This window comes from Ranitomeya variabilis, chromosome 7 (genome assembly GCF_051348905.1).
Source record: "Ranitomeya variabilis isolate aRanVar5 chromosome 7, aRanVar5.hap1, whole genome shotgun sequence".
Lineage (NCBI taxonomy): Eukaryota > Metazoa > Chordata > Amphibia > Anura > Dendrobatidae > Ranitomeya > Ranitomeya variabilis.
This window is the reverse complement of record NC_135238.1, coordinates 212827656-212845546: the sequence shown is the minus strand read 5'-3', so window position 1 is coordinate 212845546 and position 17891 is coordinate 212827656. Positions and strand designations below refer to the sequence as shown.

The 17891-nt window shown below is 42.4% G+C and overlaps 1 protein-coding gene across 1 annotated transcript in view; it reads right to left on the bottom strand.

Annotated features, from left to right (window-relative positions):
* Positions 1–10648, bottom strand: part of IFIH1 (interferon induced with helicase C domain 1) — a 30772-nt gene extending 20124 nt beyond the window's left edge. The window contains exons 1-4 of the mRNA XM_077272827.1: positions 10090–10648; positions 6432–6588; positions 5776–5937; positions 2039–2095 (exon numbers count right to left, since the gene is read on the bottom strand). Coding sequence (XP_077128942.1) covers positions 2039–2095; positions 5776–5937; positions 6432–6588; positions 10090–10530 — 817 coding nt within the window. The 5' untranslated portion in view covers positions 10531–10648. The remainder of the gene's footprint in view (positions 1–2038; positions 2096–5775; positions 5938–6431; positions 6589–10089) is intronic.
* Positions 10649–17891: the final 7243 nt, after the last annotated feature.

Here is a 17891-nt window from a genome sequence, read left to right as displayed (position 1 = left end):
AGAGCTGCAACCTTACATCTGACTTTAGTGACCTGTCTGTTCGTTGGAAGTGTTGCTGCTGCTAAACACTGACAGGGGCAAAAGGATGGTAGACTAATCTGTTGTCGGCATGAGCTTTCCGCTGAAGCTGTTCTGCGCTGCATTGTGCATTGACATTAATGTATAAAGGACGCACGTGGAATTATCACCCCCACATTATTGCATACTGTATCCTAGGCATGAAATGAGTCATACAAAACCATGAATCCTAGTAGTCTTCTGCACTGTTTAACAGGCTCAGTGCTTAGACGGGGATTGTGGATTAACACTAATGTATAGGCCACACAGCTTATAAACATGATCTCTCTTTCCTACCTGTGTAGAACTCGTAGGTTAAATGGTTATTTTCAATAGTAAAAGTTATCACCCAGCTGCAGGACATGTCCCATGGGAACATAGTGGTAACAGCCCATTGCCACCCCTCCATTCATTGCTGGGTATCCACATTCGGGATCCGGTCCTTCTCAGCCCTTATTCACACTAATACATGGTAAGGTTTTAATACTAGAGGTTTGGACCATCCCGATTTGGGTACACCTTGACACTGGTTGGATGGCTTTTATGCTTTTTTTTAATGAAAAACAATGTTTACTATGCACCCTATGTTATTTATATGCACAATTGCTTTTACTTATTTATTTACAGCAGGGTATGTGTTCATTTAGTTTCTGTCTTAGGTTTTGTCTAGGCCGGTGTGAACATGCTTCTATTTTGCACTTATAGTCCGGTTCATCTACAGGACTGCACAGGAGATAGTTGAGCACAACGGACAATTAATGGAGCTGTAGTGTCCATGTGTGGCCACTGTTAATATTACTGTCCGTTCATTCTTTCCTCTACACTTCTCCCTGTCTTCATGCTTTTAAAAGACACAAAATAAAGGGGATTTTTTTTTTAGCAAGAATGGTGAGTGCCACCCTTTTTCTTCTCCTGGACTTTAATATTAATTAGCGTTGATGGCTGTGTACCATTCTACAATATTTCCTCTGCAAAGTTTATTGTTAATTATATTTCGGTGCACAGGGGCCGGACTGTGCACTGGATCTTCTCCTCCCTGTCTGTAATTCCCCGGCTCCTCCGCTGCCTCCGCTCTTTGAATGTCCGCTCACTGCTGAGATTTCAAAGAGAGGAGTTAGGTCATTCATAGGCTGAAGGCAGGTGGAGGGCTGGGAAATCGCAGATGGGGAGGAGAAGACCCAGCGCACAGTCCGGCCCCTGTGCACCGAAATCGAATTAACAGAAAACTTCAAATGGAGATTACTGAACAACAACAAATCGGATTTCTTCACCAAAGGTATGAATTTAATCTGCATTATAGCATCATGTTTTTACTTTATATTGCAAAATCAAGATGCCAGATTTTCTTTAAAATAAAGCTATCCAAAAAAACAAAACACATTGCATTTGCAAAACTGAGGAAATAAACGTTGAATGCTGAATAGGCAAATGCACTTGTAAAAACAAGTCCTGAAAGGACACAGGGGTTATATGGAGAGAACTCGGTACTTAACAGGAACTGCTCCAGCTAATTATGAGGCAGCACAGTAAATGCATCCTTTAGTTTCGTAACTCACTTCTTAAAGACATTTTATGTTATTTTGCAACTTATTCCACAGTCTGGATACAGTTTTACCAGATTATTTCTTCACTGTTGATATTAATTACATTTATTTATTTCCAGTAGACGCTACATAAGTACAAAATATATATAACGATAGTGAATTGAAGGAAATGTTTGTCGCCTTTCTCCCCTAAGATCTAGTTGTTTTGCCTGCACAAGACATCTTTCTTATGCAGGTTGTGGCTGTTGAACAGCCGAGAGACATGCAGCCGCGGGGACTGGAACATAGTATTTGAGCACACCGGAGACACTCAGTTAGCACTCGAGCATGCTCAGATAACACCTTATCCCAGCACGTTCGCTCATCAATACATAACATCTAACATAGTTTGAACTGATGAACGATTGAAACATCAATGCATTATTATGAAGTTTTACCAGGTTCCCTGCAGAGTTCGGGGCTTTCCATCGACTTGTTTACGCTTGCATCCAAATCTAAAATGAAACAAAAAATAGATTGATTTCAAATAAAAAAAAAAACACATAAAACACAAGAGCACCCTGAGATGACCTTCGGGGAGGGGTGCAATTTAGTGTTTGCTTTGTGTCAGTTGAGATGGGAGAGGTTTTCTATGTTCCCAATTCCTGTACCCTTTTCCTAAAATCTTTGTTTCTTAATTCTTTTTGTTGCCTACAGTCAAGAAATATGAGAACAGGGAGAAAACATGGAAACATTGGGAAAATATAGAAGAATTTATTTAAAGTTTCTAGTGTTATTACAAACAGAATTCGATCAGAGGAGGATAACACGGCGTGGAGAAAAGATGCCAATGTTTTTTAGTTTTAGATCTTTACTTTTTCTTTAATGTTAAAGGGAACCAGTCAGTCATTTGTTTAAAGATCCGGCCGGGGAACTATAAGGAGAGACATGACTAAGGCTACTTTCACACTAGCGTCGGGCTCGGCCCGTTGCAGTGCGTCGGGCCAAGGTTACCGACGCTAGCGTTGTATACGCCGCACAACGGGGGCAGCGGATGCATTTTTCCAGCGCATCCGCCGCCCCATTGTGAGGTGCGGGGAGGTGGGGGCGGAGTTCCGGCCACGCATGCGTGGTCGGAAAAAGCGGACACGTCGCACAAAAAAAGTTACATGTAGCGTTTTTTTGTGCCGACGGTCCGCCAAAGCATGACGCATCCGTCGCACGACGGTTGCGACGTGTGTCAATGCGTCGCAATGCGTTGCTAATGTAGTCAATGGGGAAAAAACACATCCTGCAGACAACTTTGCAGGATGCGTTTTTTTCGCCAAAACGACGCATTGCGACGTATTGCAAAAAACGCTAGTGTGAAAGTAGCCTAATCCGGCACGGTCCCTGGTAGGCTTCACCCTGCACCGCTGTAGTTGATTGACAGGTCTCTCCCATTTGTGTACACCGGGAAAGACCTGTCAATCACCTGGAGCTACTCATCAGGCAGCACCAGGATGCAACACAGATTAGCATCCATGTGCTTTCTGATTGTTATCTCTGGCCTGTAGACTATAATGAGTTTCCATGAAAAAGACAGATTGAACAGATACAAGAAAATCGGACATGTGAAATTGGCTACTTCAGAATTTAGTAAATGTGCTAAAGTAACAGAGCAAGTCGAGTAGATATGGAAAAACACCGTACAACAGCTACGTACAAGCTCCGGGTAATACATGGCCATATTACACCATACAACAGCTACGTACAAGCTCCGGGTAATACATGGCCATATTACACCATACAACAGCTACGTACAAGCTCCGGGTAATACATGGCCATATTACACCATACAACAGCTATGTACAAGCTCCGGGTAATACATGGCCATATTACAGCCTCTCAAAGCGCTGATTTCCTCCAATCTCATATATCTTAAGTTTTTTTTCCTGTTGGCTCCTCTTATAGACTGTACTTAGTATAAAGACGCATGATAGCAGCACCCCCTGCTGGCACATTTGAGATATTTTAGATTATTTTAATTTAATTAACTTTATTTACAAAGTATCTGTCACGTTATCTCCAGAGTATCACACATCTAATCTCCCCACTCTGTTCACACCTTCATTCACAGTTTGTGTCATAAAATATAACTTTATATAAGGCAATATGGCAAAGTACTAACACCAATAATGACCAGTTCAGACCCTTGCAGTCTGAGCACAGTCGCTCCGGTGGTCCCCGTCTTCTGGTCCAGTAGTGGTGACGCATTGTACATAGCAGAATCACCACTGAGGCACTCAGATAATATACAGCACCCGCCATTGCAGGGGTTTAACGGGAACCCGTCACCTTCTGTATTGCTAAGTTAGTAGCGTTTAAATCATGCCTTGCTGCCTTACTGAAACAGTGGCTGCAGGGAGAAAAAGAAGCAGTATTCCCCCTGTAGCCACTGGCTTCTAGTAACAGGTGCAGTGCAGGGAGCTGTTACAGTCATCACTCATTATTAAGTGAAGCTGTAATCACTGGATGGCGCTTTGTTTGGCAGCCTGCTCTGCAGAGTCTGTGTGTACTAGGTGCATGTAGCGTGGGCGTGCTGTATGTGTGCGCAGCGTGTGTGTGTAACATGGGTGTGCAGCATGTGTATCTGCAGTGTGAGTATGTAGCGTGGGTGTGCAGTGTATGTGTGCACTGTGTATGTAGCGTGGGTATACAATGTATGTATGTAGCCTGGGCGTGCAGTGTGTGCATGTAGCATGGCTTTGCAGTATGTATGTGCAGCATGTGTATGTAGCATGTGTGTGCAGCATGTGTATGTAGCGTGTGTATGTAGCATGTGCGTGCAGTGTGTGTATGTAGCGTGTGTGTGCAGTATTTGTATGTAGCCTGGGCGTGCAGTGTGTGCATGTAGCATGGCTTTGCAGTATGTATGTGCAGCATGTGTATGTAGCATGTGTGTGCAGCATGTGTATATAGCGTGTGTATGTAGCATGTGCGTGCAGTGTGTGTATGTAGCGTGTGTGCAGTATTTGTATGTAGCATGTGTGTGCAGTGTGTGTATGCAGCGTGTGTGTGCAGTGTGTGCATGGAGCATGGCTTTGCAGTATGTATGTGCAGCATGTGTATGTAGCGTGTGCGTGCAGTGTGTGTATGTAGCGTGTGTGTGCAGTATGTGTGTGCAGAGCAGGCTGTCAATCAATATCCAGGGCAGTGATTACACAGTATAGTGCACGGTGACTGTAACATCTCCCTGCACCATCCCGAACACTGGAAGTGAACGGCTGCAGGAAGAATATAAGCTTATTGCTCATTTTTTCTCCTGGTAGCTACTGCTCCAGTAAAACTACTAATCAGGATTTAAGCTATTTACCTGCAGATTACTTCCATATCTGTACGTAATTAGCATTTCTGGGGGTCACAAGTTGCCTTTAAACAGGTGAGTATTGAATTATTTTTTTTTTAATTAACTTTCCTAAACATATCCCAACTGTGCTAGATCCTGGACAACCCACCACTCCTGTAGTTTTCAAGATATTTTAGTTTGCCAAAAACATCTGGTAGTGGCAGTGCCCTATGCACATACATAGAGGGAGACCTGTCAATCAAGGACAGTGGGGCAGGGAGTAGCCTGTTTTGATATAGTCTTTCGAGTCTCATAGTCCCCAGACGGCTTTTCAAAATATTACCGAAATGTGCAACGTTTTAACAAGACATACACAACTGCAATAACGCATGAATCTCCTATCAGGTTCCCTTAAAAAAATAACCCGGGCCTAAGTCGGACAGGACTAAAAAGGTTGTTCCCCCAACCTTTAGGATCTCAGCTTCTTCTACACTATGTACACAATGTTATTTACATATATATACTGCTTCAGTGCATCTACAACTTCACAATCGTCTACCGTTTTATGTATACAGCTCCCAAGCATTTCTATGTGACTTTACAGATGGCAACAAACACTATGTGCAGTCTGATGTCTGATCCTTAGGTCATCAGATATTGCTTTCCATCTGCCCACTCTTTTTGATGGCCCACTGTCTGCATAGGAGCTGTGTACACAAAACGGTAAGATATTTCTAATTAAGAATATTTGCGGAGTTGCTTCATTTTTTTTTGGGGGGTGCACAACAGCGACAATCATGGATGCAAAAAAAGGCAGCTAAGCTGCAGTGGTCTAATGTGTGGCCGTATGTATCACTCATTACTTACTTGATGGACCAGAGCAATCGAAATATGATGCTTCTGATATGCTGCTCTCGCCTGTCACATCATGGCTGTCATTCTGCTGGTCCGTCACTTCTGAATTCACACTGTCATCCAGGCCATTGCTTTTTTGCTTTGTACACGCAGCTTTCGTTTCCTCAATCCCATCTGGTAACAAAGCAATGTGTAATAATTCAGTCTTCAGTATTTTATAGACATCTTATAATTATACATTTGATTTGCAGTGCAACCCCTGAGGATGCACGACACCAGGAAACAAAGAAATGCAACCTGAGAACCCCTGTTTCGAGCATCACTCCTTCAAGTCCCGCAAGCATAATATCCATCAGGAACGCTCCAAAAACAAGGGGAGGACTCCTGGAGAGCTGGCAAATCCTCCAGGCACCGGGGAACCTTATCTAAAAGGTCTATGCTCACACCGCCAGATGCTCCATCATTAGAAGAAGCTCCAGAGCCCAAACACATTTATAGACAGTGGAAAATGGGTTCAAAGGTTGCAGGGGAGGATTGCAAAAGCAGAAGTCTCATCGATGCTTTGGTGGTGACCACACAGGCAATGTGCACATAACGTATTGTGGTCAAGATCAGCTTCAGTCCCTGATATGGCCAATATAAGAAAACCAGTAGAAATATCCAGTTACCTATAAATTCCTCATATGTGCCTCCTGTCAACTCTTTAATCAGCTCATTTTTTCCCAAGTCGTGTAACACATCCACAAAATGTCGAAACCAATCCTTCTTCTTAGTAATCCTGCTGAGAAGTTCCCTGTTGGCATCGTGATTGTGCTTTCCGTTTATCTTTAAAAAAAAAAGTAACAGTAATACACATATAAAAGGGTCTTATATCATCTATCTGGGCAATAAAGTACTGCAACAGTTTTGTTTTAGCAAACAGTGGTGGGTTTTTAGAGACTGTGTAAGGGCGCTGGAGGTGTCTTGGTGCCATATTACAAGTATTCTGTAAACTGGAGGGACTTTTTAAACAAAAAGGTTTGAATAGCCGCCATTTAATGCTTCTTCACTGGGGCTTAGAGAAGTCGTTCTCGTTACCATCTTCTGATCACCGCACCAGCTAAAAAGAAAGACAACCGCTGCTACTTGGCTCCGTTGAAAACTGGGTAATAAAATACGGTTCCTAGTACGGTCTCCATAGGGGTTTACCACACTGTTTTCTGACAATTCTCCACTTATATTGCTACATAAATAAGAAGGAAACTCGGTAAACATTTTTGCAAAAGGATATTTAACCCCAGAACGTATTTAACCAAGAAATTCCTGTATAAAATAATCAACTTGGTGGAAAAGAATCAGGCTAAGGGCCGAGGTGTGTCGACTGTACCGCCACCCAGGGTTGCCAACCGTCCAGAAATTCGAGGACAGTCCATAAAAATAGGGAAGTTTCTGTAAAAAAAAAAATGGAGGCGTCTGTGATTTTTTTTAAGCTGATGAAACTTTTCCAGGTTATTTTGACTGTAATTATTATCATTTTACAGTTCACAGTGAATGCAGCTGATGTCTACATATCAGAATTATGGGCTGTAGACATGGATCACTCAATCTTATTGATTTATTACGGTATTCCAATGTGTCCGTAAAAAATATTGTCTATCCGTGATTTTTTGATAAACTGTCCAGAAAAGAGAAAAAGTCAAGTTGGCAACCCTGCCGGCACCTTGACTTGACTTGTATGTTGACATGTTACTCAAATCAAAGATTTTTTTCTGCCTAACATGAAAAGCCAACTTTTATGTTTCCTAAATGTATAAGGCTTTATGGAGTATTGAACTCAGTACAGAATTCTAGAATAGCACATTTATTTGCAAGCAGCAACATCTGCTGGTCATGGAGGATAATACCATATGTAAAACAAGAGCAAAAAACCCCAGTAATGCCAACTAATAGTACTGCAATCATTAAAGTTTTAAAGACATCCCACTGTTTGAGATGCCCTTCTGCAATCCAGTTTCTTGGTACAATCGGCTCCTGTTGGGGTGGGCTTTTTACATGGATGATCAGAGAGGAGCAAATCGGTTCAAAGTAACTCAAATTTGCCTTGATTTCTACAAAGAATTCGGAAAAAAAAAGGCCATGAGCCATTGGCCGTCACTTTGCTCCACTTCCTCAGTTCCTCACTGGTTACCTCTTACTCCGGTCTCTTCTTTTCTTCTTGTGATGTAATACTGTACCCTCTTCTGCGTCTTCTTTCACAGCGCTGATGTTTCCTACGGGTCCTCAGGCGACATACAGTACATCAGTTATGTCTCAGGCAATGCACATCGTGATATCACAACATGCACGCCCAAGGTCAGGATGTTACTTGCCATGAAAACTAGAAAAGACCAAAGTCGGAGGGAGCAGGCGGTAAACCGGGTGAAGACCAGAAGGGACAGGTGAGTGGCGAGGAGAATATACTATTTTTAAAGCCCTACATTTAGTATTCCCCAGGTTCTGCAGAGACCACAAGGCACAGTAATTCACACTTATTTAGTGAAAAATAAAATTCCTTGGCAGATTAAAACTATTCATTTGATTTGTCGCCATGTAACCTTAAAATTCCACTGCAGCAGGAGAAATGCCTGTCTGGTCACAACATCTCCTGGCAGAATTAGTTGTCAGCCAGACTTGCTGGGAGCTGGACCCAGGGCAATCAGTTGAGTCGCTTGAAGGGGTGTTCGATCAGGTATATATGGCCCCGATTCATAAAGATGCCTTGTCAGAAATCTTAACTCTAGTCCCTAACTGGATTAAGATTAATGGTGTAAGGAACAACACAGCTCATCATGAAGTAGACAAACTGAGCCTTATGCTGTTGATGTGCCACAGCTCTGCTGATTTTGGGGTCAAAGTGCCAAAAACTGCAAAACTTTTGAGCAAAAATGTTGTGACTTTTTCTAAAAAAAACCCCGCAACATCATGACAGAAAGCGACGGTCCCCATTAGAAGTCAATGTTGCATGTCGCTCTCCATTGTTGTGCGTCAAACAATACAAACTGCATACAAAAGTAAAATGATCTGTTAGACCTGATGAACCTGAAGAACTTACTTTGAAAATCCGAGTCAGAACGGCTGTGTAATCCTTTTTGAAAGTAAAGTAAATCTCTACCCACTTAGCCTGACTGACAGCTCCTCTGTGGCCTCCCTCCCTGCTGCTGAGATCTCACATTATACAATACGTACTGCAGCTGTCAGGCAGGGAAGGCAGACATTAAATACAATTGGACTCATGAGTCTTCTGTTGGAATAGTTCATCTTAGGCCGGGGTCACTCTTGCCCGTGCAATGCGAGAAACTCGCATCAATACCCGGCACTGCCACTGGCACTCGGGACCGAAGCGTGTGGCTGCATAGAAATACATGCAGCTGAACGCTCCGGTCCCGAGTGCCATCGACAGTGCTGGGTATTTATGCGAGTTTCTCGCATTGCACATGCAAGTGTGACCTCGGCCTTAATTTCAGGATTATACAGCCATTCTGATAAAGATTTCCAATATAAGCACACCAATATCATATACACTTACTATACTGATAATGTATCTTTAGGATAGGCAATCAACTTCAGTTTGGTGGGAGTCAGACACCCAGGACCCTACTGATCAGATGTTTTCTGCTCTGGGGGTGGTCAAATGTATACAAAGGTGAACCCCAGAGCGCCGGTGACTCTGTAGTGGCCGGTCTCAGGTACTGCAGCTCTGCTTATATTGAAGTGAATAGGAGCTGAGATGCAGTACCTGGGAACGACCACTACACGGTAAACAGTGCTGTGCTTTCCGGCTCCCTACAATGTTTACATCCGGCCAGCACCCGAGAAAAGCAGATCCCTGTGGGTGACGATGATCAGACCTCCACAGATCTGATATTGATGACCTATCCTAACGACAACAATCAATATCTTAAGCCTGGAAAAAAAAAACTTTTTAGCAATATATGCAGTTTGCATTGTGAAGATCCACTTTATGTTTTTTCAATGTTTTATTGATCAATTGAAATATGGATGCTTTTGAAATAATTCCTTAAATATATTTTTCTCTTAGGTCTATCTGGATATTAATGAATATTGCTTCCTGTGACTCAGCTTTTATAGAATCCTATATAATTGTAAAGTGCTGCGGAATATGTTGTCGCTATATAAATATTATTATTATTATTATTATTAATCCTAAAAGAAAAATGTGTCAAGCAATAATGTAACACAGGATATTTTGCTTTAAAACAAGGCAGCTCCCGCCTTCTCCCTGTAAGCGCTGCACTATAGGACGATCGCCGCTAAATTCCTCTAATTTAAAAAGTTACAAAAACTTACAATGCCGACATCCTCGATGGTGCATATTTTTTTGCTGAGGCACTTCGCAGTCATCTCTTTAGCATCCAGCTTTTCTATCAGCTGTGGATATAGGTAAGAGATCAGCTCCTTACAGGAGTCTTGCTTCACCTCTTCCCGGGTGGATGGTAAATTTTCAGGGCTCAGGTACAACTCCGCTTGTTGGCATTCTGCCGCCCTGAGAGCGGTGACGAGCTCGGCGAACCAACCACGCGCCCTGGGTTCTCTGAGGACCCGATCTAGGAGCATTCTGGCCGCCTCCTGGTGCTCTGCCGCGGCTTTGGCTCTTAATGTTTCCTTAAACTCCTGATCCAGACTGAGCATACTGTCCAGCACCGGTATCACCTGGATATGGCTGCAGATCCTAGCTTTGAACGTTTCTATCATGTAGACATGGACTTCCTCGCTATTATCTGGCTCCATAGCTGATTTTTCGATAACGTGGCTAGCGTCTATAAAGCGTAAGAATTCTGCCTTCTCCCAAGCTAAGAGGAAAGTCCTATGAATTGTCTCTGCCGCAGTCTTGTAGACTCTGTTCCTGATGTCCCAGCCCCCAGCTTATATAGGAAGCAGGAGGATGATTTTCAGTTTCGTTTCTCTGTTCCATTATCTCACAAGTCCTCAGTCCTGCCCTGTAGATCTCAGCTGGGGTTTTCACTCACTGCAGCGTCACCAGATGGAAACTAAAACTGCCTCCTATTATAGGAAAGAAATAAGTTTCTGTTCTGATCCATAGACATTCTCCTCATTACAGCATTGCATAATGAAAAGATATTCAGTTTTCTAACATAATTTAGGAATCAAATCCTTACAATCTTCAAAACCAACTTCTGCAGTGATGGACGTGAGGCTTCCGTGTCTTCAAAGGACCTCAGTTCATCTAAATAACCTCCATGTAATACAAATATTTAGAATTGAGCAATTTGATTTGTGCTGCCCCGGTCCGGTGTTCAGTCCCGTCCTCCGTAAAAACTGCTCTACCCTTCTGGAAGAAGGGGTTCATCTATGTTGTCCTGTGTTCGGATGATAACGATATATGAAGCAGTCTCAGCAAAAAATGTGACACCCCTAGAGATGAGCAAATCTTTTGAAATGCAAGTTCACCAGCTTTGCCAAAATTTTCCCAAAAAATTAGATTCACGGCAAATTGCAAGCATTGCAAATTCCCTTAAAAAAAGACGTGTGTGACACTCTGAGGGTTTTTAAGACTGAATCCAACCCCTTTGAAGCTCTTTTTAACACAAACACAGCCTTAATAATGTCAAAGTGACCTCCATATGTATGGCTATGAGTTGGTAACAGATGGTAACTACGGTATTTTGCACTGCTGTGATGTCACACACTAAATCTGTACAGTGTCTTCAGCACTTTATGGTTTTCTCTCAGTATCTCCATGGCTAAGAACTATCCATATTCTCCCCAAAATAGCTGCTGCATTCCCTGCCTCTGCTTTTATATGACAGTCCCACATGATTACGCATGTAGAAAAGCCGCGGAGACGCCATCACGTGTTTCTCAACGCAAGCAATGAATAGCAAGGACTTTCACCGGGAAGGAACAACCACGGGAAGGGCAGCATCCAATAAAGGAAAACCACCTATTCCAAAACATGGTATCCATCCACAGACAGCTGTTTCGGGGTATTTGCCCCTCATCAGTGTGGAGTAGGAAACTGGCTATTAGGAGCAGTGCCGAGTGAAAAAACTATAAATATGAGGATGAATGACCTCGGGGAGATCAAAACATCCAACACCGCGGAGACACCATCTCGTGTTTCTCAACGCAGTGATCCAGAACAGAATACCCCGAAACAGGGTCAAAATGGTTGAATAGCTAGCTTCTCACACCATCAGAGTTCACCAACATTTGTGACGCCTGACTTTGCGGGGGCACACAAACACGTGATTGCATGGTCCCCCCCCCCACATGACCATATGAGGCCTAGTGGTGGAAAACCCATACAGACAAGTGACAAAAGGGAGTGCAGCGCAGCTAAAGGCAGGCACACGTTTGTCATATTTATGCTCCATGAGCTCTAGTTCTGAATGCCATTCCTTAATGCACCAAACACTGTGCTGAAAAATGGGAAAATATTAATTTTGGGGTGAAAAGAAGCAAAAAAAATACAATTCCACTATAGTTCATTGGGTTTCATTTTTAGGGATTTCATTGAGCAATAAAACTTTCCTGGTAACTTTACTCTGTGGACATGTACGATTACGGCAATAACACATTCATATAATGTTTCTGTTTATTTTTTTTAAACAGTAAAACAACAAACAACTTTTAAGAACACTAGTTTGAGTTATTTGATAGCCATTTATATTTTTATTGATGCCGTTGTGTAAGGACTTGTGTTTTTCAGGACAAGCAGCAGTATTTATTGGTTCCATTGTGGGGTACCATATATATGAGACAGCCGCGCCAGTAGGTAGATTTATAGAAACAATAGTAGATACAGATTGTTGGAGCGCCGCGCTGTGCAGCACAAGGATCTCAGCCTCCCGGCTGAATGACTGTATAATGTTTTCAATGTTTTCTATTTTTTGGTTGAGTCATCCACATAACTAAGTAAAATAATTATGGCGAGTGAACTGTGTAGGAGTCGGTTTTCTAACCTGTGAATTTGCTGTATCCTGAGGAAGACACCTTAGATCAAGACTTACACAAGAGTGGAACACTACCCTCTTATATGAGCAGCAATACACACAATATACCTGAATCACTATACACAGAAAAAGGCATTTTAGTCATTTTACAATGTACTCAGATCATTGGTATATAAATTTGTAATTGAGGATAATGTCACATTTGCATGTAGCTGTAAAGTGGAGTCCTGGAGTTGGCTTCTGATGGGCCTTTGACACCCCAGTCCAACACTGTATATGACTCTGATCATTTTTTGGTTCTTTTTCTTTACAAGGCGATTAAAAACCTAAATTCTGGCCATTATTTATGTATTTACATTGCTCAGCCTGCAAGGTGGATAATGTTATATTTTGCTATGACAGTACATAACTCTGCAGGGGACCCAATGTGGGCGACAAAGAAGGCCCCTGTCTAATGTATTGCCATATAACCAACGAATTACAGCTGCATTCTGAAATGATATCATATGCAAACAATGAATGTATGAATTTGGTATGAATTACTGCTATAGAAAAATTTTTAAAAATGAAGGTCCTTAGCACAATCATGAAAGCCCCACAGCCAGGGCAAAGTGTACCCCTTTGTTGAGACCCTAACCCTATATGCCTCTCCCAGGCAGCCTTTCTGAGCACCACATCCCCTCTCAGCCAAAGGCGTTTTTAATGAGAGCTGGATCCTGCCTGCCTTAAAATTGTAGATTTTCAGCCATGACCTCTAATGACTTTGGCGTTTAAAGGCCATGATATTACTGCACCATACATTTGGTGCATGGTGTGGGAAATACTTCCAGTATCTTAAATTCGTGCCATGATGCAAGTAGGCTTAAAGGGTTATTCCCAAAATAGTCAGCTATCTCTTATCCATAGGATAGGGGATAACATGCTGATTGTTAGGTTCTGATCACGGAAACACCCAGTGATCCCCACAACAGAGCTGTGGAACCAATGAAGCGGCTCCATCTTGAACAGTGCGGAGATGCACATGCTCGGTCTCCCTTCCATTCGTTGTATATGATTGCGCTGATGATAGTTGAAGGCTGATCTCAGCTTTCTCGGCCAGTCCGTTACACAATGAATGAAGCAGAAGTTGAGCATGTGCATCTCGACTCTATTCAAGATGGGGCCGGTTCCTAGGTACCAGAGATTTGTCTTGGAATCGCAGGATGTCTCAATGGTCAGACTCCGAGCAGCCAGCAAGTTATCACCTATCCAACTGGCAGACAGACAGAAAAGGGCCCTGAAAGAACACTATGAAGTGTTATAGGTCATTATAATGTACAATTGCACCTACTTTGGAGGCGTAAATGGGCCCCTTTACCACTTGGGTCCCTGTGTGACTGCAACCACAACCCTGTGTCCAACCCTGATGTTTCCTATGAATAAGGCATAATTTGTTATTTTGTGAAGGCTAACATAGAGAAGTTTCTGGACATATGAGGAAGTGTTATAGGGGTTTTTCCAAATTGACTTCCCTTCCTCCACCACAGTGACAGTAATTTAAATTATAGTTATAATTAGTATATGATTAGAATAATACAGTCTAATAAGGGCCAGAGTTCATTGTTTCGTCACTTCATATCACACTGGCTACCTAAACCTACCACTAGAGGGAGCACAATCCATTCAGATTTCTGCAGCGCTCGTGGATTGCAATACTAGCCTTAGAAACTCCCTCTAGTGGTGGCTACAGGCACAACATCAAATGACATTGGGTAGTCGCATACCCTGAGACCCTTTTTTACACTAGGAAATTAATAGTTGAAGAGGTTGTCCATCTTTGGGGACATTTTCTTTTTAAAAATGCAAATTTTAAAATGCAAATAAATTTATATAATTTATACAATGTGATTTTCTGGATTCTATTTTTGATATTCTATGTCTCAATGTTAAAATTAACCTACCCATAAAATGATAGATCTGTACTTCTACCTATATGAAGCCCATGTCTGGTAATACTATTTTATGTGACAATAGCAGCCATCCGGTACATACGATTTATTTGATTCCTGTGGGTGACTTTACCAGGGTAAAAAGAAACTGCAGCCATCAAGACCAGCTCAGCTTAGAACTTACACAGCTGACTACCTGTTGAAGCTGCCTGAGAGAATGCTATAGGAACAGAATGTAAAGCTGTCATCACAGTAAAAGGAAAAAACTTTGAGGAATCCAAGGTTTGGTTCCTCTATTTTTATGTATTTTTATAAACCTGTGTGGTTTTTTTATTGTTGTAAAAAAATAAAAATTATTTTTTATCAATCCAAGAAAAGCGTTAGTATTGGTGGCTACAAAAAAAAATTCAACAAATTCCACAAGACACAAAAATGAAAAATGATTAAAAAAAAAAACAAACTTCAAAATGATCTTCCAAAGAATGCAGAAAAGTGGAGTTATCTAGTCAGTTAATTGTATAGGTCGATAATTCTATTGAGATATGAAATTGTCCTGCTGTGCCTATTCAATACATCTTTATGTGGCATTCTGTATCTTCAAGAGAAGAGAAAGATGTGCTGAGGACAAGCTGACTTCCTTCCAGATCACATGTAGAGTACGGTCTTGAAATAATAAAGGAGCTGCTAACACATCTCTATTTATTATAGGATGTCAGATAATGCCCGCTGTATCTAAGTGGTTGTCCAGAAATTGAAAAAAACAAAGGGTTGTATTAGGAATTGCAGCATATCACGTGAATGAGGCTGTACGGCAATATCATACACAGCGTATGGAGAAGATTATCCTCGTTTCTGGGTAATATCAAACACCTTGTTCTAATCCTGAATTAAAGTACGGTAGTTTTCTAGTTTAGGAAACCCGCTTTCTCCCTGCTGCAGTTTGGTTAAAATGAACAAACTGTCCTTTACTCACCCTTCCTGGGTCCAGCGCTCAGTCTGCATTGCTGCCTCCAATGTCTGTTATTATCTGCAGTGCTGTCGTCACAGCGCAGGCATTCATTGAGTTCAGCAAGTCTTAGTGGCTTGTGCCGTCAACACAAGCAGAACTGCTGAGCTGACCGATTGTCTGCAGTGCTGTCTACATGACGCCATAGCTGCAGACAATAAGACACAGGAAGCAGCAGTGGAGGCTTAGCGCTGGTCCTGGGGAGAGGGAAAGTACGGTAATTTTTGTTTTACATCAAACTGGAGACTAGAGAAAGAAGTTTTCTGAAACTGGAAGAAACCCTTTAACTACCTTAACGCTTCCTGTTTTTTTGGGTTCCCATGCCACATCTTTATCAATACACCAGTCAAATGATATCATACTGTGTCACAAAAGCAGCTAAAGAACCGTTAGATACATATTATGGCCTCGTAGAATTCCATGAACATTATATTTAGGATAAGAATATGTGGATTACATCCAAAAACCTCATTTAATGTCTAGTGATGAATCATGGGGCACGTTTATGTGTATTATTGTGCAACATTTAGCACACATCCCCTTGTGCCACCAAAACATCTCTGACCACAAGACATTATCTCAGATATGTCATTAGGAGAACCATGGCCATCTAAGGTCACCATAGTGCCAGATTCACTCACATTGCTTGTTGGGATGTTTCAAAACTTCGGTTGGCCTTCAAAAATATTAAGGCACGTTTGTCCAGGAAATATGTAACTTGTGTTAAAAGGATGAGTCAGCAGACTTATGCTTCATCAATTCTCAGTTCCATCTCCTGCCTCCTGTACTGTCACTGTCAGTGGAGAACTTCCTGGAGTCTGGGCAAATCTGCAATGTTCTACCATGGATATAATGTGCACATAAGTAGAGTTATATTTGGCAATGGTTCTTGCAGATGGTATTAAAACCTTCTATTACAAAATAAAAATGACTTCGGAAGACAGGCTCTTTCTTATTGTAGTGCTGCATTTTGGCGGAGGAATTTTTTAAGATGGCACCGCAGGCGCCTGTGCAATAGCAGCTATCGGATCTCTATACACACGGATAGCTGCTACTGCGCAGGCGCCGCGGGTGCCATTTTGTTAGACTAAATTATTTCAGAAGAATGTGGTCGAATTTTATTTCATATCCTGTATCAGAAGTATCCATTGATTTATTTTATATTTTCTGCCAACTCTCTAGGAAGTATGAGTTTCCCGCCAATGCACCTGACGTCATTGTCTCCCGGCGCTAGAGCCCGGATTCAGAAGAGACCCCTTCCTTTGCCACCTTTGGGATAGCTTCATCTGCCTTTTTTGCCTTTCTCTTTGTAATCCTGCCTGTGAAGGGAGCAGATCCTCCGAAAGGAAGTAATCTTCTTAAGGTACCTTCACACGAAACGACTTTGTAACGATATCGCTAGCGATCCGTGACGTTGCAGCGTCCTGGCTAGCGATATCCTTTAGTTTGACACGCAGCAGCGATCAGGATCCTGCTGTGATATCGCTGGTCGCTGAATAAAGTTCAGAACTTTATTTGGTCGTCAGACCAGCGATATTTTACACTGGTAACCAGGGTAAACATCGGGTTACTAAGCGCAGGGCTGGTTACCAGTGTAAAATGTAAAAAAAACAAACAGTACATACTTACATTCGCGTCCCCCGCCGTCTGCTTCCCACACTGACTGAGCGCCGCAAAGTGAAAGTGAAAGCACAGCACAGTGGTGACGTCACCGCTGTGCCCTGCTACTGCCGGCGCTCAGTCAGTCAGTCAGTGCAGGAAGCGGACGCCGGGGGACGCGAATGTAAGTATGTACGGTTTGTTTTTTTTACATTTTACGCTGGTAACCAGGGTAAACATCGGGTTACTAAGCGCGGCCCTGCGCTTAGCAACCCGATGTTTACCCTGGTTACCCGGGGACCTCGGCATCGTTGGTCGCTGGAGAGCGGTCTGTGTGACAGCTCTCCAGCGATCAAACAGCGACGCTGCAGCGATCGGCATAGTTGTCGCTATCGCTGCAGCGTCGTTTCGTGTGAAGGTACCTTTAGTCTTTTCCTCTTGGAATCCTCTTTTGGTATCCGAAGCCTTTTCTAGCAAATCATCCAGGGCAGGTCCATATCCTTGCAAACCTGAGAAGGAAATGGAACATAGACATTCAAAAAATAAATTATCTCCTGACCATGTTTTTAGCCATAGAGCATTTTAGCCTCTTGAAGCATTTGGAAGAGCTCGATTTAAAACAGCGAACTGAACTGGTTCTGC